Source organism: Chrysemys picta, chromosome 9 (genome assembly GCF_011386835.1).
Source record: "Chrysemys picta bellii isolate R12L10 chromosome 9, ASM1138683v2, whole genome shotgun sequence".
NCBI lineage: Eukaryota > Metazoa > Chordata > Testudines > Emydidae > Chrysemys > Chrysemys picta.
The window spans coordinates 47,354,663-47,377,950 of NC_088799.1; the positions used below are offsets into that span (position 1 = coordinate 47,354,663).

The 23,288-nt window shown below is 47.5% G+C and overlaps 1 protein-coding gene across 3 annotated transcripts in view; it reads right to left on the reverse strand.

Moving 5' to 3' along the window:
- The window catches only part of MYO7B (myosin VIIB), a 117,162-nt gene that overhangs the window by 41,413 nt on the left and 52,461 nt on the right, over positions 1–23,288 (reverse strand). For all 3 annotated transcript variants that reach the window (XM_042853501.2, XM_024103258.3, XM_024103259.3), the window contains 11 exons: positions 19,203–19,413; positions 15,858–15,993; positions 15,429–15,589; positions 11,279–11,416; positions 7,880–8,032; positions 7,227–7,325; positions 6,579–6,673; positions 5,209–5,293; positions 4,481–4,699; positions 3,075–3,182; positions 1,759–1,938 (listed from right to left, as the gene is read on the reverse strand). In XM_042853501.2, coding sequence (XP_042709435.2) covers positions 1,759–1,938; positions 3,075–3,182; positions 4,481–4,699; positions 5,209–5,293; positions 6,579–6,673; positions 7,227–7,325; positions 7,880–8,032; positions 11,279–11,416; positions 15,429–15,589; positions 15,858–15,993; positions 19,203–19,413 — 1,585 coding nt within the window. The remainder of the gene's footprint in view (positions 1–1,758; positions 1,939–3,074; positions 3,183–4,480; positions 4,700–5,208; positions 5,294–6,578; positions 6,674–7,226; positions 7,326–7,879; positions 8,033–11,278; positions 11,417–15,428; positions 15,590–15,857; positions 15,994–19,202; positions 19,414–23,288) is intronic.

Consider the following 23,288-nt stretch of genomic DNA (forward strand, 5'->3'; position numbering starts at 1 on the left):
CATTATCCTATCATTCCTGCTAGCCCTCACTATACACTGACCTAGAGAGAGATTTATCTGCTCATTCTAATCCACCTGCCTCCTCTCACTCCATTCCACCGGGACCACAGACCCCTTCTGCAACTCCGAAGTCTTTTCCTCTGTTCCCTGTACTTCTGCAGTGCTAGAGACTCAGCCTTGCGGCAGTGTCATACATGGTTCAGTGCTGCAGCTTTCAGAACCCTACAGTTCTTAATGTCATGAAGGTAAAGCACTTGAGGTATCTCCAAAACAATGCACCCCAAGCATGCTTCATTGAGACTGGTGACCTAAGCCGGTTGGTGCAGCTAATACTGGAGTCTTCCATCACTCATCAGAAACCTGGAAGCCTCATCCTCTGAAATGAATGGCAATGACCCCAAATTACTTTATCCTGGGCAATCAGCTGACTGGGGACTTGGCAACTGATGGGTCCTGGCAGAACTAACCCCAAGGGAGGGGATGCTAAGAAAGCAAGTTGGAAGAAGGACCTCTCCCAGCACTAAACCCTCCCAAGTGACTGCACTTCCTCAAGTCCTCCTGATGTTTCCTCTTGCAGAGATGAAATTAGCTTTCTTGAGGCAGAGGATGCTCAGCAGAAGACTGGACCTAACCTCAACAATGCTGCAGAAATAGGGACTTCAAAGCACAGTCCGGCCTCCCAGCAACAAGCAGATTTGTCAACAAAATGCTGGGGAGAGAGTCCTATGCTTGTTAAGTAGGACTTAGGGCTTGCCTGCACTTAATACACTACAGCAGCATACCTGCACCACTCTAGCACCTCAGTATAGACACCACCTATGCCAGTAGGAGGGGTTCTCCCTTGGCATAGCTAATCCACCGACCCGAGAGGTAGTAGCTAGGTCAGGGGAAGCGTTGTCTACACGGGGATTTCGGTTGGCTTAAAAACACCTCTCAAGGGTGTGACCGATGTAGTTAAACCAACCAAATTTTCTAATATAGACCAGGCCTTAGCTTTCCTTGGTGTGGCTGGAAGTATCCTTTGCAACTTCTCTGTGGACCTGACAGCTCAAGGTGATATCCAGGAGCAGATCCCATGTCCTGCCAAATTACATTCCTTTCCAAGGCAACAAACTATCAAGCTGGAGAGGCTCCAAGGCATGTCTCACTGGGCATGGATAATATGCTGGCCATTTCTGAACATCCTCCCCATGACCTAAGATCTGTGTGCAAAACAAGATCTGCCTCTAGATAAAACACTAACTGATGCTATCACACAGGCTACATAGCTCTATATATCAGGACCACTCTCTACCTCACTCTCGTTTTCAAACAGAAAGCTGCTAAATCCACAAGAAATGCACGCATGTATTATAAAAGACTAACAAGAAAATTACAGACAGAGAAACGGGCCCTGGAAGCATAACAAAAGAGACTAACACAGAATGAAGAGGCTGGCATGGGTTTTCTAGGGTCTGCCAGAGGAAAGGAACTGGCGTTATGTGACCATAGGAGGCACAGGACTCTCAAGCCCTGTACGAGATAGAAGCTTATGCTAATTGAGCTACTAATGAGCTTCCCCAGGATGCCAAGTGCATGAGATCATGTGACTCAAGAGGGTGGATTCACTTAATTCTTCTCTTCTGGTCTCTTTCAGTGCTCATGTTTTCACCTTATAGAAGCTGGTTGAGCCAAATTTATCCTTGGTACAACTTCAGCAAAGTCAAGGACATTACAGCAGGCATGAATTTGGCCCATCATGTCTTTGCTGCTCTTTACCTCAAATCCCAGAGGAGCCTGCCCTTCTTGGCCTCCAATCACAGTAGGCAGAAAACCAAACACTTTATCCACCATTTCCTGATCGCTGATAGCATCATAAAGTGGTGGTTTGTTGGAGAGAGCATTGTGTTTTCTTTGCTTCTCCTCCTCCTCCTCCCTCTTCAGCATAGCCAGGTGCTCCTTTAAACACACAAAAGACATATTAGGATTAACTAGAAGCCTGTTTAGCTAGAACTAAAGGCTTAATCTAAGCTAGGGACATTAATACTGATGTAACTACATCGATGTAGTTTGACCAGTGCAAACTCCCAATGTAGACACAATGCACCAGCGCAAAATGGTGCTTGTATTGGAGTGATGCATCTGTACTGGAGAACTACATCCAGGATTGACACAGCCTAGGATATAAAAAATAATTGAAGTACATGCTAGAAGTGGGGCATAAAGCCAAAACTAACAGCAGTCTGACTCTGATCCCGCTCACATTGGGATAATTCAGGAGTCAGTGATTCGTACCAATCTAATAAATGAAAATGTAAATGAAATCAGAATTGGGTGCAACATTTTTCTCTTCTCCAACTTCACAAAAAGTCACTTTTGTTTTTGCAGTTGTAGAAGGCCACAAAGTCCACAGCTTCCCATGGTTGCACCTGTTCCTGTAAACAACAAAGCTTTTGTAGGGGGGGAAATAGTTTTAGATCCCAAATGACCAACAGATTACATTGGATGGATTATGGACATTACAAAAGAAAACGTCAGAAAGTCAGTTCTCCTTCACTCACTGATGTGTAATAGGTGATGAGACAAGAAACTAAGCCCAAGATTCTAAAAACTGGAAGTCTAAAGTCGTATGGACCAGGAGCCTGACTGTCGGTGCTCATTAATTAGTTTTGTTTTAAATCTTAGCCTAAAAACAATGCAACTGTAAGGGGCAGTGGTGTCAATAGATGCTCCAGGGAAAGCACAGAATCCCAAACTCTTAAGAGAAGAGTGTGACTTCAAATATTTGGTAACGCATTAACATGGGCAATCTGGGCAAATGTGCCAGTACATTGCTGCAGATAGACTGGCATGAGCAATCTGGGGAAATGTGCAGGCAGATAAGCACGTCTGACTTGCTTGCACAGTTCTTACTTTGCAAACACAAGTGGGGTCACAACTGTACCTGCATGTTGTTACGTTTTGAAAATGCAGCCTGATGCATATATGTGTGTGTGGATAGTTAAGCAAGTCCACGCATGTGTGTTTGGTGGGGTGGAGTGTCTGTGAGCACACACGAGAACTCTGTATTCATCCCTCCAAATCCTGACTCCTACCTCTTCGAGCTTCATGGCTTCTTGCTTTGCTCTCATTGGCCCAACGATTTGGATGAGGCGCTTCTCCTCTTCTAAGCATAGCCTTCTGGCTTCTAGTCTATGCTGGTGCTGCAGGGAACAGTAACACTCTATGATCATCTCCACCCTGCTTTGCTGGCTACATTCTGCCATCAGCTGAGAAGCAGGGGTGGCTGCCACACCAAGATTTTAGTAATAGCCCTCAGTGGCTGCTCAGCTATAGATTGGCTGTCTTTGGCAACAGGGCCCATATAAACTAGCACTATTTGGATGTAAGAAAACTATTTCAGAGGAGAATTTTTGCCTTTGGAATTCTTTAGTTTGAAAAGGGGCAGATATTCAAATGAAAGAAATGCCCAGGAGGTTAACCGGGGCTCTTCCACAAAGCTCTTGCTGTCCTCTGCAAGAGACAAGTACTGCAGGTGCATTTGGCCACCCCGCCCCCTTTACAAATTTTTGTAAGGACGTCCCTGACAGTAAGAGAACGTGCACTGAATTTATGAGTCCACTCTAAGCCTGAATGCTTTCTCCAGGAAGGGTGTGGGGAAGGGGTTGCCCTGATGATCTTGCTTGGGAATAAGTGAGAGAAGGAAGAAGAGAAAACCCAAAATCTTTCCCTCTAGGTATGCACTTGGCCCTTGGGAAGTAGCAGGGGCTGAATGAAGGAATTGGAGGAGAGTCGAAGTCCATCTCCTAGCTATGTATATGACATTTGATAATAGGCATGTTAGAAGAGCCATAGACAGATAGGCAGACAGTCTTTGTTGTGTTTGTACAGTGCCTAGCACAATGGGGACTTGGCCCATGACTGGGTGCCTAGTTGCTATTGAAATACGAATAATAAATAAGGAGTTTTGTCCATGAGTATATCTCATTCCAGAATGTAATACAGTCTGATTTCCATAAGAGACGATACCTGTTATAGAAACTGATTTACCTTTTCAGAAGTTACTGGAACATATTATCATATAAGATATTTTTCTCCTCCCTCCATGCCTCCCACACAGAAATATTCATGAACTCTCTGGTTTTTAAAACAAAATGCATTTTATTTTTTTGCGATTTCCCCAAGTGATTTTGTCCCATGTCTGCAAATCCACTAATTTAATAAGCACAGATGACAGACATACATGAGAGCTCTATGTTAAAGACTCTGTTCTCATACCTGTCCAGACCCTGGAAAACCATCAACATGCTAACTCTAGGATTCTACACCAAAGAGAACATCCTACAGTCAACTCTATGTTGATGCCTTAAGAACTCATCCAGGGACACTATGTTATCACTAGGGGGACTGGCTACCTATAGGAGCTTGCTGCTCCCCATGCTTATCAGAGCATCCTAGAAGCAATGTCACGTTTCAAAGATGGCTGACTGGGCATACATACCTCTCTCTTTATCCTCTGGAAACTCCTACGAGCAAACATACCCCTAGCATATGCCTGTATAACGCCCACAGCCTTCATCTGCTCCGCTGTCTTCTGACGCATCAGGTAACCTCGGCACAGGGCCTGAAACTTAATCACACTGGCCCGGGCTGTTTCGTACTGCTTAGCAAGTCGCCGGCTCCGGAAGAGGGCCTGCAGGCGCTCAACGCCCAGCAGGATCTGCAGCAGGTGGAGAAGAATGAGCTGAAGTGATTAGGCTTGATGCAAATGAGGCCAGGACTGTGTTGGGCTGGACAGAGGATAACAAGTTCTGTAGCTATCCTGGACAGAGACTCAGGACAACTGACACAGCTACTGGAAATTACCTCTGGAGTGAATGCTTTATTTCCTGCCAGTGCAGTGCTCTATAAAGTGGGCTTTGAAGATCCCCCTCCATGGCCTATTGAATATAGGGAATGACATTAATCCCAGGAAACGGAGGGGAGGGAAGGGAGAGAACAGGACTGAAGAGAACTGAATGGAAGAAAATGGTCTTCCTGGGACTAATAAGGGGGCGTGTCTTGGGTTCAACAAGGGTTAAGGTGCTCCAGAGCCCCTGTTGGGCTTAACCTCTCTTCTCCATACACCACCCCTCTGCCCATTCTCTCTTATTGCTGAGCAGCCACTCTGAACTCCCGCCACATACAGCACAGTTCACACACCAGCATTCACAGACCCCCTTCACTTACCAGTCGGAAATTCTTCCTGCCGTAATAACCCCTCCATGCTGCCTGCAGCTTCACGGCAGCCTGCCTCTGTTTTAAAAACTGCTTCCTAAAAGCAGATGGGTGAAGAAACAGGTCACTCTGCTAGGCAGTCCTGCCATATCTTATACAACAGACAAGGGTGAGGGGCAGGAATGAAGCGGTGGCTCGCCCCTCTTAGCCCCTCTCAGTCACAACATCCTGCCCGCCTGCACCCCGTGCTCACAGATGGTAAGCCCAGATGAGACTATTCTTATCATCTAGCCTGACCCCTTGCATAGCACCAGTCAGAGATTCACCCTGCTTCTCAGCTCTCAGCGCAAGTAAAGCAACAGAGTGAATTAGACAAGATATCCAAAATCCTGTCACATGCACTCTGAATCCACTTGCTAATGGAGAGGAGAGTCTAGGGAAAGTCCCAGTAATCCCTATTGATTGACCCATGATGCTCCAGTAATGTTCTCAGCAGTAATTCCAGGCCACATGCTTTGCTGGAGTAGCTCCGTGGAATGCATTGGAGATGTGACACCTGAAAACATGGTCCAGTTTCCAGAAATCAGACCTAGTTAAGTTAACCCTATGCATCTGATCACCATATGCTTAGAACTCGAGTTATAACTGATAATGTTTGCAAAACTGAAGAAGCAAACTTCCTACAGTGAAAGTTCTCCCAGTAAATGCAGGGTGGATGACACCCGTATTGCACATTCATTGACAGGCGCATTCCCGACCACAGTTAGAACTGTTCCCTAAAACACACTTTGATTGGCCAGAGTTAGATTAATAAGTGATAAATCAAACCTTTAAGGAATCTGAGCAGCTGAGGATGGCTGTGTACTAGTAGGTAAGTAAACTCGACATACATTGACTTTTTAAACTGAACTGGACAAAACATTAGGAACCATAACTACAGGGAACAATCCTACACTGGCAGGGAGAAGAACTGAATAGGGTCATTCTGCAGATTAAAAGAGGACACTGACTGCAGTAGGATTTCATGCACTGAGACTTAGCCCATTGTTTACTAGAAATTGATCAATGCAAATCCTCCTTTCAGCTGGATTTATTGATCATTCTTTCACATGCTTGCAGGGTGCTGTGTACAGCACCACTGGATTTTGTAAGGCACTGAGATAAAATGAATCAGAAAACATAATCTATGAGCAAAATCTTTGCCTATCTATTTATATGGCCCAATCAGTATATTATCTGAGTGCCAGAGGAATCTAATTTAAGGCCAATGGAAGCTGCGGATTGACATAGTCAGTGCTTTACTTATGTTATAATGCAAGGAGGAGAATAGTCGATGAGAATTTATACAACTACGAATTCTTGTGCTCTTTAAAAGCACTCACCTGTCCTTGAATCCCCTCAGCACCTTCTGGATCAGAATGGCCTTTTCAGTGAGCACCTTGTCTCGCTGCACCTCCAATACCATATCGTGATAATCCTGTTTAAAAAGAGGTCACAAATATACATTGATTTAATGGTTTCAGCACAGAACCACCAGAAACTTGACACAAAGGGCAGAATCTGTGCTGAAGGGGCCCAGAACTTGCAGGCGTGCTGCGAGTTGGCTTCAATGTACATTCTCGGAGCTGGAGGAGGAAGTTTCTGCAGCACCTGGCCCACTATGCTTGCTTGTAGCCATCTGCAGACGTACAGTACGCCCACACTATAACATGCTCTGTACCCTCAGGGCCTGAGAAGGGAGTTATGAAGTGTAATGCACTGTTCCACTGCACAAATGGGAAATGGGAGTGGGTGAGTGAATCAGCCTCTTATGGGACGAGCCATTTGGTGGCACAGCGATACCCTCTGAGCTACATTGTATTAAGGGCCAAAGAGCCAGACTCGGAGAGGAGAATAGTATTCACATTAGAACTCGGCATTGCTGACTTAGTTCTCCTTAGCTGGGAATTCAAGCTTTCCTAAGAGGCACCCATAATTTTTTTTTTTTTTTTTTTTACCTTAAGAGGTAGCAAACGACCTTTATTACTTACTTTGAGGAAAATCTTGGTTCTTCCAATTTTCCAGTCTTCATCTTTCCCTAGAACCGCCTCAGAAATGTGAATGCAGCACCGACGAGCATCATCCTGCAGCTGATGGGGAAAAATCATTGTCACTGATTGGGGCTTGGTTAGAAATAAAGAAGTTGCAGGATCTAAACATCTATGGCCCTGGCATTTCAAAGCATGAAGAACAGAAATTTACGAGGTCTGAGAGGCCTCAGGATTGAGAGTGACAAGAGCAGAAATGGCTTGGGTTTAAAGGGCTCCAGGACTGAGAGCAGGAGGAATGTTAGTGTTTGTTCTGAGAAGTTCCAGTATCCAAAGCCAGGGGCATGTTAATTTCTCAGCGCAGAGAGAGCTCAGAAATGAGGGTGCGGAGAATGAAAGTGTTTTAGATTTGGAATGATGCGCTTGGCTGGGATATTTTCAGGAATTTCAGGCCCTCTGGATCTAAAAGCATGAGCCATTACTGCCTGAGCTAAAGGGAACATGAACATGAAGAATAAAGGTATTTAAACCCTGGTTAGCCATGTGCTCCAGTATATGTGAGACCATTTTAGGCTTAAAACCTAACAGAGTATATAACTCTCAATGCCTCATCAGGAAAAGTCCAGTTAGCATTAATCAAGTTCCTGTGGACACACCTGTTCTCGAGTGGACATTGGCAGCAGGACTCTGTATCTCTCAAAGAACTCTGCAAAGCTGTAGCGAATTGGATAGCCAGCCTTCCTAATCCGAATGGTTTCCATCATTCCGGAATAGCGCAGCTGTCGGATACATAGCTCCCGATCGAACAACTGAAAGGACAGACACATGAAGAAACTTATCACAGAAACAAATTGTTCATGTAACGTTCCTTAGAGAGCATCTGTTGACTCCTGCAGATACCAGGATGGTTTTAAAATGAGATACTATTCTCTTTTTAAATGGCCTTTTTTATATAAGTCAATGCACCAAATTCATTGCTGGTGTAAGAAAGGGACTTCTGAGGAGCTGCATATTTGCCCATGCCAGCAGCAGAAATGATCCACTTACTTTGGGTCTAATTTTTCAAGGCCATTTCCAATTCCACATCTGCACTTTTAGACCCATGAGAAATTGTGGGTCTGCTTTTGTAGGTAGCAAATAACTGCAGGAACAATTTGTGACACTTATTGGTCTGACTTCCTAACTGATCCTGCAAACCAGCGAGATATCTACAGATCAGAAACTGCCCCTGCAAAATTGTGCCTGCATTTTATCAAAGGAACAAAATTAGAGATTAGGGTGAGGTCCTTTAAAAATCCACACCTTAAAGTCATCCATCATACTTTGGGCCCAGTGCTCAAAGGTGAGCATGTACACAGGACATCCCATACCATGGCATTCAGATTGCCAGATAGGTGTATGAAATGGGTAATTCTGAAGGCAAGACCCAATCTGAGCAAGCAAATATAAAATCTGGACATCCCTGAAACTTCCACCAAGAGTGCTTAACATCCCCACTGCAACCACAAGGGCTGAAAGAAACCAAGATGACACAAACTAGGCCCGGTTCACCACAGACTTCCACCTGTGTAGTCACTGACACCTCTACAAGTGGCTGTCAAATGCTACCGAATCAGCCCAGTAGGGTTGTACTCTCCCTTTGCAAAAGTGTCAGTGACAGCACAAGCGGCAAGACCCTGGAGCATCAGACCTCACATACTTTGGTCTAGTGCTATAGTTTTTGTGCATAGTTTGTTTTTAAAATGTCACTTTGAAAATTGTAACCCTTTAAAGAGCCCTTCCTACAAGCTGCAGAGACTAAGGGAGGGGAAGGGCAGGATTTCATGAACTGCTAAGTGTTAAGATCAGGGTTCTAAGGAGGTTACTTTAAGAAGTGAACTTCCTCACATCCTGAATAGCCAGCCCCAGAGGGTAGATAAGGGACAGGATCTCAGAATTCTTGCCTGATGTAAATATGAACAGACCATCAAGTACCAGTGAAGAGATACTCGCCAGCTACTTTGAACAGTTGAGGGTGGGCAGGGTTTTTTTCTTCTTTGGTCCTCTATAGTTGTTGTTCTGTTCAAATCACACATAGACTGAGAAAATAGAAACATACCACCAGCACTGGCATGCTTACTTGTGGCTACGTCTGCTGTGGTGGGACATGCGCTGGCTGAGAGGTGCACAGTAACTGTAACTTTTCAGGGCTATTGGATGAAAGACGGATACACCCCTCCAAGTGACATCAGTTATGCCACAGGATCCCATCTTGCCCAGGCTGACCCACTTTAAGCAGGCAAGTAGTCTCAGTGACCTGTGTGGGACTAGTCACGTACTAACAGGTAAGCCCAGGCATAAGTTGGCAGGGTCAGGGCCTTGGTCTGCATGGCAGTATGGAAGAAGTTGTTCCATTATTGTTTTGTCGCAACCTGAGCCCTGTTCCCTGTTGGAGGTGAGGACCCAGTCTATCTCCCACTGAAGCAATGGCATCCTTCCCAAACTTAAACTTAAAAAGGGAGTTGGATCAGGTCTGATATGATTAGACCACTCTATGGGCTCAATTCGGCCAGGCACTGAGCACCTCTCCCAGGAGGTTCTGAGCACCCTTAATGCCTGCTGAAGTCAATGGGAATTGAAAACACACGGCAGTTTGCAAGAGAAGACTCAGCCTAACCAAAATTATGTGCTCCATTGAGGTAACCACAGCGCAGCCAGTGTGTGAGTCAATACACGACCAATTCTTTTTTTTTTAATTAGTATTTCTCTGTCTCTGGGCCAGATCCTCAGCTGGTGCAAGCTGACATCACTCCATTGACTTCAATGGAGCACTGCTGATTTACAGCAGCTGAGGAGTTGGCCCTTTGTTTCCAAAACTAAGGTGGACACACATTTGTCAAAGGAGCTCAACCCATCCCCTGAATTTACATCTGCCAAACACTGGTCACTAGAGGCTTGGTCCAAAGCCCATTGAAGTCCTTAGGAAGACTCTCACTGACCGCGGTGGGCTTTGGGCCAAGCCTTAGTTGCCCACAGCAGGTTGATGCAGGTTTTTGAAAAGATGCAAGCTTGTGAGTGCAAAGCCCAAGTACACGTTTTAAATGTAGTCTGGCCATTGGCTAGTTGGGAGGTTCTAGTAAGGACGATCCCATCATCGCTTCCTAGCTTGGCAGATAATTGCACCTTGGCGGTGCTGGACCTTGCAACATAGAACTTAATTCCATTTGATCTAGGTTTTTCTATAGCCCACATCACTGCAATCTCTGAGCCCTTCCTCTCTGTTGACTCAGCACACCAGCTGAGATAGCACAGTGCTACTGTCCCCAATTCAAACAAAGGAACTGAGGCATGGATAGATGAAGGTCGCACAGGGAGTCTGGGGCCAGGGCCAGTCCAGGCACCAGTGGAGGAAGCACGTGCCTGGGGCGGCACATGCTAAGGGGCGGCATCATTCCGTCCATTCTTGGGGTGGCACAGTCCGAGTGGCTTTTTTTTTTTGCTTTGGCAATTCGGGAGGCATTTTTTTTTTATTAATTATTATTATTATTATTTTTTGCTTGGGGTGGCAAAAATGGTAGAGCCGGCCCTGTCTGGGCAGAACCAAGTCTTGATCTCCTGAGTCCCAGTCCAGTGTCTTAACAGCAAGACCTTCCCTCTTCCCTTGTGACACTGCTCAGATGGCCCTTCTCCACTTTAAACACCTTTGTCCCTCAGTATGATCACTTTTGGCCCCATAGTTATATTTTTTCCCTTTCCTTATTTGTTGTTAGTTAAAACCCTCCCAATTCTCTGTTTTGCAGGCACAAGGGCGGCTTTTATAACATGTTTCAGTATATTCCTCATTCCTGGTTTTGCAATAGATCACTCCAAAATCTTTTGCAGGGGCCCTTTAAAATTAAAGCCACTCTATACTATTGCCTTTTTTATTACAGCCACCTTAGAACTCCAGCTATTCTTGGTTAAGGTGGAAATACAAGATGCCATGCAGCAACTGAGGATTTCTGCTAAGTCACTTTCCCTCTAAACACAAACGTTACTGCGGGTAAGACATTGATCTAGTATTTTTGAAGTATTACCAAAGGCTTCTTGTAGTCATTGGGTTTGATACAGCGAATAAAGTACGGCTGGCAGCTCCCCAGGATTTTCATCAGCTGCTCCAGAGACTGTTTGAATTGACCACCTAATGTAGACAGGCGTTTGGTGGTATCCGAGCCCTGGAGAGAATAAGCACATACATGATTCTTACCTCCCATGGGCCCACTAATAACCTTGCTGTGTGTTCCTGGAAAGAGAAACACATTTTTTGACAGTCCCCTAATTTCTGTTTCTGTACCCACTAGGGGCCAGATCTGCCATCCTTACTCTATGCTGTACTTACCTGTGCCAGTAACCCCCCTGTGCTCACTGGGATTACTCACGTGAATAAAGTGCTGCTCAGTGTTCATGGGAGTGGTAAAGTCCTACCCATCATGTGTACCAAGGGCAAGGATCCTTCTCTGCGGACAAGTTCTGGGTATATTATAGGACCTGTCTTGGCATGTACCAGGTTATTATTGCAATGGTAATTAATATGTGTGTGCTTGTGAGCTTGATAGGAAACAGCATGTACGTAAGCAATACTGACCTCCAGGCTAGGCATTACCTGGCAGTTCATGCCCAGCTGGCCAGGCTCAGGGCCCTCGGCTTCCCAGCCAGCCATTAGCCACAGAAATCTAACTCCAAGGTCATTATTGCTATTGTAAATAGTGAAATGGTAAAAATACACAGAATACATAGTGAAAAGTTAAGAGCTGATCTGCATATGGTCATAAATACAGAATTCTTATGCTTATAGCAACAGTGCCGAATTCTGCTCTCTGTTCCACTGGTGCAACTCCAATGGAAACGCACCTTTATTTTAGTTACTGCCAGTTTTGACCCACCTAAGTGGGAGCAGAATTTTCCACAGTCTTTGTTACACAGAGCATTGTAGTAGGAGTTAATCTCATCTTTCCATTGTGTTTAAACTGCACATTCCATTACAGTGACCCTCTGTTCAAATCATAGAATCATAGAACTGGAAGGGACCTTCAGAGGTCATCTAGTCCAGTTCCCTGCACTCAAGGCAGGACTAAGTATTATCTAGACCAGGGATCGGCAACCTTTGGCACACGGCTCACCAGGGTAAGCACCCTGGCAGACCGGGCCGGTTTGTTTACCTGCCGCATCTGCAGGTTTGGCCGATCGCGGCTCCCACTGGCCGCGGTTCGCTCCCCATTGGCCTGGGACGGCAAACCGCGGCCAGTGGGAGTCGCGATCGGCTGAACCTGCGGACGCGGCAGATAAACAAACCGGCCCGGCCCGCCAGGGGGCTTACCCTGGCGAGCCCCATGCCAAAGGTTGCCGATCCCTGATCTAGACCATCCCTGACAGGTGTTTGTCCAACCTGCTCTTAAAAATATCCAATAATGGAGATTCCACAATCTCCCTACACAATTTATTCCAGTGCTTATCCACTCTGACAGGAAGTTTTTCCTAATGTCCAACCTAAACTGCCCTTTCTGCAATTTAAGCCCATTGCTTCTTTTCCTATCCTCAGAGGTTAAGATTCCTACCTACAGCAGGGTTCCATTGCGATTGTTTGTTTGTTTGGTTATTACAGGGCTTCTTCAGAGCAAGGAGCTAATAACTGTGTGACAGAAGGTTTATTTGACGCTGGGGAACCACAGACTCCATTGGCCCATGTTGCTATTACACTTAAGCAAATCCATTCTGATCGTCATTCCTCTTTAAACATTCACACTTAGCATCTAACATTGAGCACTTCTGCAGCTTTACCTATGGATCAACACTGCCCTCCCGTGGCCAAACACGTGTACTTTTGGAAAATATTTCCTCAGAGTGCCTTAGAACAGTGGTTTTCAAACTTTTTTTCTGGTGACTCAGTTGAAAAAAATTGTTGATGCCCGTGACCCAACAGAGCTCAGGATGAGGGGTTTAGGGTGTGGGAGGAGCTCAGAGCTGTGGGGTGGGGCTGGGAATGAGGGGTTCAGGGTATGAGAGGGGGCTCTGGGATGGGGTTGGGGTGTGGGAGGGGAACTGGGGGTGCAAGCTCTGGGATGGTGCCAAGGATGAGGGGTTTGGGGTGTAGGAAGGGGCTCCAGGTTTGGGGGGGCTCAGGGCTGCGGCAGGGGATTGGAGCATAGGGTTGGGGCACAGGCTTACCTTGGGTGACTCCCGGTCAGCAGCGGTGCTAAAGCAGGCTTCCTGCCTGCCTGGCACCGCGGACCAGGCTGCGCCTGGAAGCAGCCAGCAGCAGGTCCAGCTCCTAGGCAGAGGCGCGTGGCTCTTGCCTGCATATACCCTCTGCTGGCAGTCCCAGCAATCAACATCAAGGCAGTGCATCCAGGAGCAACAGGGAGCAGGAGAGGGAGGGCCACCCATTGGTTTCTCAAATGCAGCCACCCATATTGCCACCCACCCCCACCCCATCACAGCTCAGGAGGCTGTGGCCGCAAGAAAAGAAACACTGGATTAGTTGCTGCCAGGGACTGGGGGAGCCTGAGAATAGCTTCTGGCTGGCTGCTGGGACCAAGTAGGTAGTTACTGGCAGGGACTGGGGGAGTGAGGAAGGAGCTTCTGGCTGGCTGCTGGGACTCAACTAAGATGGGCTACAGGGAAGTGGTCCAGGGAAACATATGCATCTGAAGAAGTGAGGTTTTTACCCACAAAAGCTTATGCCCAAATAAATCTGTTAGTCTTTAAGGTGCCACCAGACTCCTTGTTGGTTTTGTAGATACAGACTAACACGGCTACCCCCTGATATTTGACACCAGGGAAACATAGAGCAGCAATTAGCAAAGGGACACAGCGAAAGGATTAAAGGTTGGGGTTGGGACCCAGAGCAATGAGTGGGACCGTATTCCCCCCCCCCCCCCCAGCCACTGAGGGAAGTGTCTGTTCCCTAAGGAAGGGAATTAGAGCTGTGGCATCGCAGGGAAAAGGGCTGCACTGGGACTGACTCAGTGGGGAGCTGTGGTCAGCGAACTGAGTCCAAGAGGGGTGACTTAGCAGGAAAGCTAGGGTCACTGAGGACTCAAGTAGAGGCAAGGCGACCCCAGGGAAAAAGCCCTCAAGGCAGTGCTCAATTCCAGAGTAGGAGCCTTGCAACCTAGCTGGACCAAGCGAGGGAACCGTGATGGGCACTGTTGTGCTGGTTAAAGACTGAGCCCAGGGAGAGTGCAGGACATGGGGGGACAGTTTGGATTGTGTACCCCAGAAGGGATTTGTTTGGTTTGCACATAGACTGTGAGAGACTTGACCAGAGGTCTGAGTCCTCAAAGACCTGCCTGACAACTGCAGCAGCCGACGGAGCACTGTGAGTGGAGAAAATCGAGAAAAAACACACACTCGATCAGGGGTGCTCGCAAGAGATGAGTGCACCCCATTACAACCTTGCTATCCCATACAGCAGTATCTGGGACAGGGCTCCTAGGCTGTAGTTCACAGGACTCATATTTTATTCTGGACTGGTTGTCTGAATGATCCCATGCACAATGCCTGGGCTGCACAATGTTCCACTCCCAGATCACTTCCTATGATACTCTTAAATGATCCCACATGAAGTTCTGAGGTTCCCACCAAGCTATCCTGGGACTTCAGATGGAGAGGTTTTTTTTATCAATTGCCAGTTGTCTGCCTGCTCCTAGAGTTGTATTCACTCTACCGTGGTGCCTCCTGGTCACACCTTGCTTCAATTAAAAGGAGCTTCTGGATTTACAATGCACGCCTTTAGTCATGATTTTCTCCATGCCACCTCCACTCAGACAGACATACACACACTCTCCCTCTCTCTTAGACGGTTGCAGCTGGCATCTACCTTCAGACAGAAAACCAGGCACAGCTGAGGCAGACTCAATATAGACTTGTCAATTTGCTTCTGAGCATGCTGAAAAAGAAGTACAGCTCAAATGCTTCGATGCGAGCCTGAATGTAGCCTCCACGTGGGCCATTCAGGGAGAGGAAGTCCTAAGGCCCCCTGTTACTCTGAGTTTTGGGTTGGCATCACAGCAGTTTATGGCAATAACTCAGGATTCCAGTTGATCACACAAGCTGTTCTACCAGCACACAAATTGCGCAAGGGAAAGACAGAAGAGTTTGCAGACAGAATGTAAGACCATTTGGAAGGCTGAAGATAATCAAGCACACTTCAGATTTTTTTTTTTAATCAAGTGGAAGAAAACCAACCTTGAGGATATGCTCAGCTCTGAGATGTTTTATGCTCCCACGGCCTAAGGTAGCCACGGGTGTTTCCACCTGGAAGATCTGCCTCAGGAATTTGTTTTTGGAAGAGTAAACCAATTGCATTATGTTGGAGCTGAGCATGTCACGATTCTTCTCCAGGAAACCTGTGGGTCAGAAATAAAATAACCTCATCATCTGCGCAGGCTCTGATCCCAGGCTGCCACTCTAAAATAAACCTAATTTACAGTAACTTGCAACTCAATTTAAATGAATCCTCTTGCCTTCATTACTTCTGCTTGGCAAGCAGGAGGCTGTGTGTAATCTAGCACCATAGAGAGGACAATGACCCATGGTGCAGCTGCCTCAGGGGAGAGGCGCTCTCCTCTCTTTGCTTCTGAGGAGGACAGTTCTTGTACAGAGAAGTGTTCTCACCTTTCGATTGGTAATAGACAATCCCAGCAAAGTGGCTGATACCAAATTTGGTGTCATGGACGCTCCTCGGTGGGAGGTAGACTTTGCTTTTGCCATGATGGGAATTGATTTTGTTTATCAGAGTGGCGTCAGTGCCCTAGGAACAAACACAACCAAGAGGCAGGGGTGAAGCAGATTCTCTCTGCAAGCACTGGCTTCTACAGTGCGAGCAAAAAAAAAAAAAAAAAAAAAATAGTGCTCCGAGATACAAAAAAAGGGTTAAATCTGGACCTGCACTGGGTGATTGCACTGGAGTGGGAGGAGGGAAAGTGTTGTTAGGAGTTGGATCCAGCAGTAGGGCAAGGCACCATCCTAGAACTCTCAAATACAAAGACAGGGCCTAGCTAGAGTATCAACTGGCACTTCACAGCACCAGTGAGTGTGTCCTGCTACCTTGGGGCCAGGGAATCACCCCCGCTGACTCCACTGAGGTCACCTGCAGCTGCTAGGAGATCCCCAAAGCTGTGCAAGAGGCAGGAAGAGTTCCTTGAGAGAATGTTCCCCTGGCCTCTTTGAGCCTTCCTGCCCAGCACAGGCTCAGTGGCACAGAGGCCCTCCATGAGGCTGGCACCGCTCTCCTTAGCCCGGCCCTTGTGCAACTCTGGAGGTTACAGACGGGATTCTGCCCTGCATAGCCAATCATCTGGGAAGCTCAATGGGTGAGTTTGGTAGGCTGGTAATCAGTTGGATGCTTGTCATTAAGCGTATAGTTTTCATTACAATTCATCAGTGAGGGGAAAAAACCCACCAGGATAATGCTGTTGTTAAAGGGATGTTGTCAACAGCTTCCTCCTCCTTGGGGTAGCGGAGAGCATGTAGAATGGGCGGGGCTGTGCTCTTTGAAGTGCCACGGGCCCTTGAGATAATAAAGAGGGAGCAAACCCTTTGCTCTTCTGAGTGCAGGGACTGCAGTCGTGATTATCCTTTTCCTGGAGCATGCAGAGAACATGGGGGATGCTCTCCAGCCTCTGTGCTCTTACCACCTGGCACAGCAGCATAATTTAAGAATATCTTACTAGGTATTTGGCCTAAAAAGCCAAAACTGAGGGTGAAGGCTGTGATGGTTTAAAAAAACAAAAAAATAGAGTGGAAGTGAAGGCAAATACATATATTTGTAATATTATAACAAATGGAAGGAAGGGGATGTTAATAGTAATGAATATAAATCAGAAATTAGAATTTGTAGAAAATTGATAAGGGAAGCAAAGAGACACAAGGTGGCAGCTATGGCCAGCAGCATTAATGACAATAAGAAGGAGTCTTTTAAATATAATAGGGAAAAAAAATCCTGACAATGATATTGGTTCATTACTAGGTGGAAATAGTAGAATTATCAATAATAATTCAGAAAAGGCAGAAGTGTTCAATACATATTTCTGTTCTGTATTTGGGGAGAAAACAGATGCTATAGTCTCATCCTATAGTGATGATAACATAATTCCCATTCCACTAGCATCTCTGGAGGATGTTAAACAGAAGCTACTACAGCTAGACATTTTAAAAATCTGGTCCAGATAACTTGCATCCAAGAGTTTTAGAAGAGCTGGTTGAAGAGCTTGTTAGACTGTTAATGTTGTTTTTCAATAAGTCTTGGAGAACTGAGAAACCAGAAGACTGGAAGAAAGCTAATGTAACAATTTTTTAAAAGGGTAAATGGAATGACCTGGGTAATTATAGGCTGGTCAGCCTGACTGCAATCCCTGGCAAGATAATGGAGCAGCTGATATGGGACTCAATTAATAAAGAATTAAAGGAAAGTAAGATAATTAATGCAAATCAACATGGGTTTATGGAAAATAGATCCTGTCAGATGAACTTGATTTCTTTTTTAATGACATTACAGATTTGGTTGATAAAGGTAAAAGGGTTGATGTAATATACTTAGATTTCTATAAGGCATGACATGTTGATTAGAAAACTAGAACGATATAAAATTAACATGGCACACATTAAATGGATTAAAAACTGGCTAACTGATAAGTTTCAAAATGTAATTGTAAATAGGGAATTGTCATTGAGCGGGTGAGTTTCCAGTGGGGTCCAACATAGATTGGTTCTTGGCCCTACACTCTTTAAGGTTTTTATTAGTGACCTGAAAGAAAGCATAAAATCATCACTGATGAAGTTTGCAGATGATAAAAAAATTGGGGGAGTGGTAAATAATGAAGAGGACAGGTACTGATTCAGAGTGATCTGGATCTCAGTAAACTGGGTGCAAGCAAACAATACGCTTTTTATTCGGCTAAATGTAAATGCATACCCCTAGGAACAAAGACTGCAGGCCATACGTACAGGATGGGGGACTCTCTATCCTGGGAAGCAGTGACTCTGAAAAAGCTTTGGGGGTTGTGGTGGATAATCAGCCAAACATGTGCTCCCAGCGTGACGCTGTGGCCAAAAGAGTTAATGTGACCCTGGGATGCATAAACAGGGGAATTTTGAGAAGGAGTACAGAGGTTATTTTACCTCTATATTTGGCACTGCTGGAATACTGTGTCCAGCTCTAGTGTCCACAATTCAAGAAGGATGTTGATAAATTGGAGAGGGGTTCAGAGAAGAGCCATGAGAATGATTAAAGGATTAGAAAACATGCCGTATAATGATTGACTCAAAAAGCTCAATCTATTTTAACAAAGAAAAGGTTAAGGTGTGACTTGATTACTGTCTATAAGTGTCTACATGGGGAACAAATATTTAATAATGGGCTTTTCAATCTAGCAGAGAAAGGTATAACATGATCCAATGGCTGGAAGTTGAAGCTAGACAAATTCAGACTGGAACTAAAGCATACATTTTAACAATTAAGGTAATTTACCATTGGAACAATTTACCAAGGGTTGTCATGGATTCTCAATTGTCTTGTAATGACAATTTTAAAATCAAGTTTGGATATTTTTCTAAAAGATCTTCTCTCGGAATTATTTCGGGTAAGTTCTATGGTCTATGTTATACAGGCGGTCAGACTAGATGATCACAGTGGTCCCTTCTGGCCTTGGAATATATGAGTCTATAAGGGCCATAAATGATTCAGGCCCCGAAGAATTCTAGAGCAGCAATTCCTCTCACCTGTAAGCACTGTCTGGCACACAGTCAACCAGGGAACCATCTACAGTGTGCACAAAAGTTTTAATCTCATGGACTTTCCTCTTTGGGTTGCAATTGGAGAGGACACTAAAGGTAGTGAAGGGACTTCTGTGGGGAGATGACTTTCACTGGGTCTTACCAGCTCACAGTCCCTCCAGAAGAGCTTTCTAGGCAGCTGCCCTCTGTGTAAAACCAAGAGACCAGACAGAATAAGACTCTCACCTTAGGGAACTTGCTTTCTTCATCAATGAGGGAGACAATGTTCATGGGTTTGAGTGCGATCACTTCCAAAGCCTGGTGGTTGTCTGTGAAGTCAATGTGGCTCCAGGAGATGTGCTCCGCAAGGTATTCCTCCTGCTCCAGCTTGAAGACATGGCGCACAAAGAACTGCTGAAGGTGCTCGTTGGCAAAGTTAATACAGAGCTGCTCAAAGCTGCAGGGGAACAGCATGGGGAATCCACTGTCATCTCCATGTTACCTGGTATCATCACTATCACTGGACAGTATTATCTGATACTCTATATTAGATACATGCACACAGGGAACACTGTTATAGTTTAGGTAATACCATTTCACACTGTTAACGAACACTCCTGGTGTATGTTGTTCTATCTGGGCACATATCACCATGCCCAACAACTCACATGCAATTGACTCCTTCTTCACATAGTGTGCGGCTGGCAGGACAGATTGTTTCATTTTATATTTTGTTTTGTTTTTTACAGAGACCCTTAGGAGCTTCCTGGTTGTGTGCCTAGCCAGCCTGTATGTGCTTAGCTAGCCTGTATAGATGTGTGATCAGATTCCTCTTACTCTTGTCCTCTCTGCCACCTTCCCTCCTTTTGTTTGTCACTCACGCATCTTGCATCTGGTCTTGTAAATGCTTGGGGGCAAGGATTTTGTGTGCTGGTGTGTCTGCACACCATGAGGCCTTGATCTGGATTGTGACCTTTGGGAATAATAAATAGTATTATTTATTATTGATTACTAGGCACAATCATAATATAGCCAGATTTATCACATATTCCATTAAAGGTAGCATACAGAAATGTGATACTGATCACATGCTCCCTGGGCTTTATCCCAGGTGTAGAATCTTTGGTACATTAATATGCAGACCACCAGTGGTTCATGGTCTGCACAGCATTTGCTGATGATCTGTGGAAAGCTGGCTGGTTATATGGTTCTGGCTCTCCTCCTTGTGTCCTGCTGGTTCCCTACCAAAGAGCCTCAGTGCCCCTAGAAGGAGCAGGACACAAGAAGGCAGAGGGAGCCTAGCAAAGCCCCAGGCTGCAGGCCTAGTTAAGGGCCCACAAAGGGTACTAGCAGGGCACCTGGAGTGGAGCAGTGCTGGGGAAGAGCAGAGGGAGCTCCAGCCTAACAAAGCCCCAGGCTGCAGGCCTAGTTAAAGGCCCACGAAGGGGTACTGGGGCTGCAGAGGGGCAGCCCAGAGATAGGCAGAGGCAGCTGGTCCAACTCCCCTTGCCGATGATGAGTGGTTTATAGACTGCAGTCTGCCCCAGGGAGTGGGGGCTAGATGGCGACTGGCAGTAGCCACTGAGGCGAGGTGGAGATAGGGGGTGGGGGTTCCCCTGGGAGGGGAGACCCAGAGCTTGTGTGTTGCTGCAGTGGGCAGAACCCCTGGGCAAAGGGCACCGGGGTTCGGGAGGGACACAGGGGGCCAGCAGCAGGCGAGACATCAGCTGGCAGAGGGCGCTCCAGAGCTGGAAAAGAGCTAATTCCCTGGACAACCAGCAGGAGGCGCCGCACCAGTGAGTCATCACCCCACCACACATGGTGGAGAATGTGAGCATAGGTACAAGGGGCAGGGCAAGGACTGTGGGAGTATTGCCCGAATCCTAGCATTGAGGAAATGAAGGTGGAGAAAAATGGTGACAGACTGTACTGGAGAGCCTGTGTGATCCGGCTCGCCAAACAGCAAGCAGGATAGGGTTACCATACGTCCTCTTTTTCCCGGACATGTCCGGCTTTTCGGCACTCAAATCCCCGTCCGGGGGGAATTGCCAAAAAGCCGAACATGTCCGGGAAAATGGCAGCTCTGCTCCTCCCCTGACTCTTCGGTTCTGTTTAAGAGCCGAGCTGCCCGAGCACTATGGGCTTCAGGCAGCCCCCTTGCCTCCGGACCCCAGCCGCCGGCCGGGCACTTCCCCTCCCGGGCTCCGGCGGCGCAGGGTCCGGAGGCACGGGGGCTGCCCGAAGCCGGTAGCGCTGGGGCAGCTCGGCTCTTAAACAGAACCGAAGAGTCAGGGGAGGAGCAGAGCCTCCAGCCGCGGCTGCTCTGCTCCTCCCCAACTCTTCGGCTCTGTTTAAGAGCTGAGCTGCCCGAGCGCTATGGGCTTCAGGCAGCCCCCTTGCCTCCGGACCCCAGCCGCCGGGCGGGCACTTCCCCGCCCAGGCTCTGGCGGTGCAGGGTCCTCTTTTTTTATTTAATAGATATGGTAACCCTAAAGCAGGACTACTTCAGCTGCTGCAGGGGAGGGCACATGGACCTCATTGGGGGCCAGGCACCTGGGGCTGGAGGCTGATGCTGGGGCTTAAAGACTGTTGGGCCTGTGGGGAGCCAGGGCACATGAAGAGGGAGTGCCCCTACAGGACTCGCAGGGCCCAGGCTAGCCCTGAAGGAAGGGCTACGTCAAAGACAAACTGTGGAAGGGCCAGAGTGCCCCTGTGAAGTAAACAGGGGGGCTCCAAACTTGTTGGGCCTGTGGGGAGCCTGGGCACAGGAAGAGGGAGTGCCCTCATGGGACTCACAGGGCCCAGCCTACCCCTGAGGTGGCTAAAGTAAGGCACTGGATATGCCTTGCCCCCACAGAAAGAGAGGGAGGCTGGAGAATCGGGCTGGGTCCGAAACTGCCCCGAAGGAGGGAGTGGTGAGGACCAGGGCCCTGGAAAGGAGAGGGTCTGGGGCAGAGAGGCCCCAGATCAAAAGTGGAAACCCTGTGGGTACGGGCCGACCTACAGTGCGGACCCAGACATACAGGGGAACCCACGCAGGGACGGGACCGGCTATGGTGGGGACCCAGACTGCAGAAGAGGGAAGCAAGTGGCTCCTCTTAATAGAGAACCTGTGGCAGGAAAGAGACATCCTGCGGACCCAGTTGAGAGGGAAGCTGGGAAGACAGAGGACCCCCCCTCCCCTGGTGTGGTTTTAAGGGGGAGGGTGTGTGGTGGGGTGGCTGCCCCACCCCAGTAAAGAGGGGTTAAAAGCAGACCGGGAGAGGGCGGCAACTGGGAAAGCTGGGCTGATTAAGGAAGCAGCTGCAGCTGTGGCCAGCTCAATCAGGACCCAGCTGGCCCTTATAAGAGGGCAGTGGGCCAGGAGCTAAGAAGACACTATCTCTCCAGCGTTTTGAGAGAGGAGGCCCTGGCTGCCTGGGAGCTGAGCAAGGTACCTGAGGTGGAGCAGTCCTGGGGAAGGGCAGAGGGATTCTAGCAAAGCCCCAGGCTGCAGGCCTAGTTAAGGGCCCACGAAGGGGTACTGGGGTTGCAGGGGGCAGCCCAGAGATAGACAGAGGCAGCTGGTCCAACCCCCCCTTGCCGATGATGAGTGGTTTATAGACTGCAGTCTGCCCCAGGGAGCAGGGGCTAGATGATGACTGGCAGTAGCCACTGAGGCGAGGTGGGGATGAGGGTTGGGGGTTCCCCTGGGAGGGGAGACCCAGAGCTTGTGGGTTGCTGCAGTGGGCAGAACCCCTGGGCAAAGGGCACCGGAGTCCAGGAGGGACACAGGGGGCCAGTGGCAGGTGAGACATCAGCCGGCAGGGGGTGCTTCGGAGCTGGAAAAGAACTAATTCCCTGGACAACCAGCAGGAGGTGCCGTGCCGGTGAGTCGTCACCCCGCGACAGGGCAGCTACTACCTAAGAAGAAACAGAAGCTGCCCTTGGGGCCTGAAGCCACCAGTGGGAGAGGAATGTCCAGGAGAGATGGGAAAGAGACAATGGGCATTATGTCAGGGAGGAAGAGGAATCTGGGCAGCATGTCCACAGGAGCAGGGAAATCAAGCGGCCTGAAACTATGTACAGGAGAAGACTGGGCAAGAGGAAAGCATGCAGGGAATGGGAACCTGAGGTATCCACAACATGATCTCCATTAAGATGTGGTCCATGCTATGATGAAGTTGGAGAACCCCTATGCTGTGTAACATAGCTCAGCAGAGGTAATGGCATCTGTGTGGCAGGAAAAGTCAGCACAGGGATGTGCATCATGATTATCGCTAGGACAATTCAGTGATGGAAGCAAACACCATAGATTCATAGATTCTAGGACTGGAAGGGACCTCAAGAGGT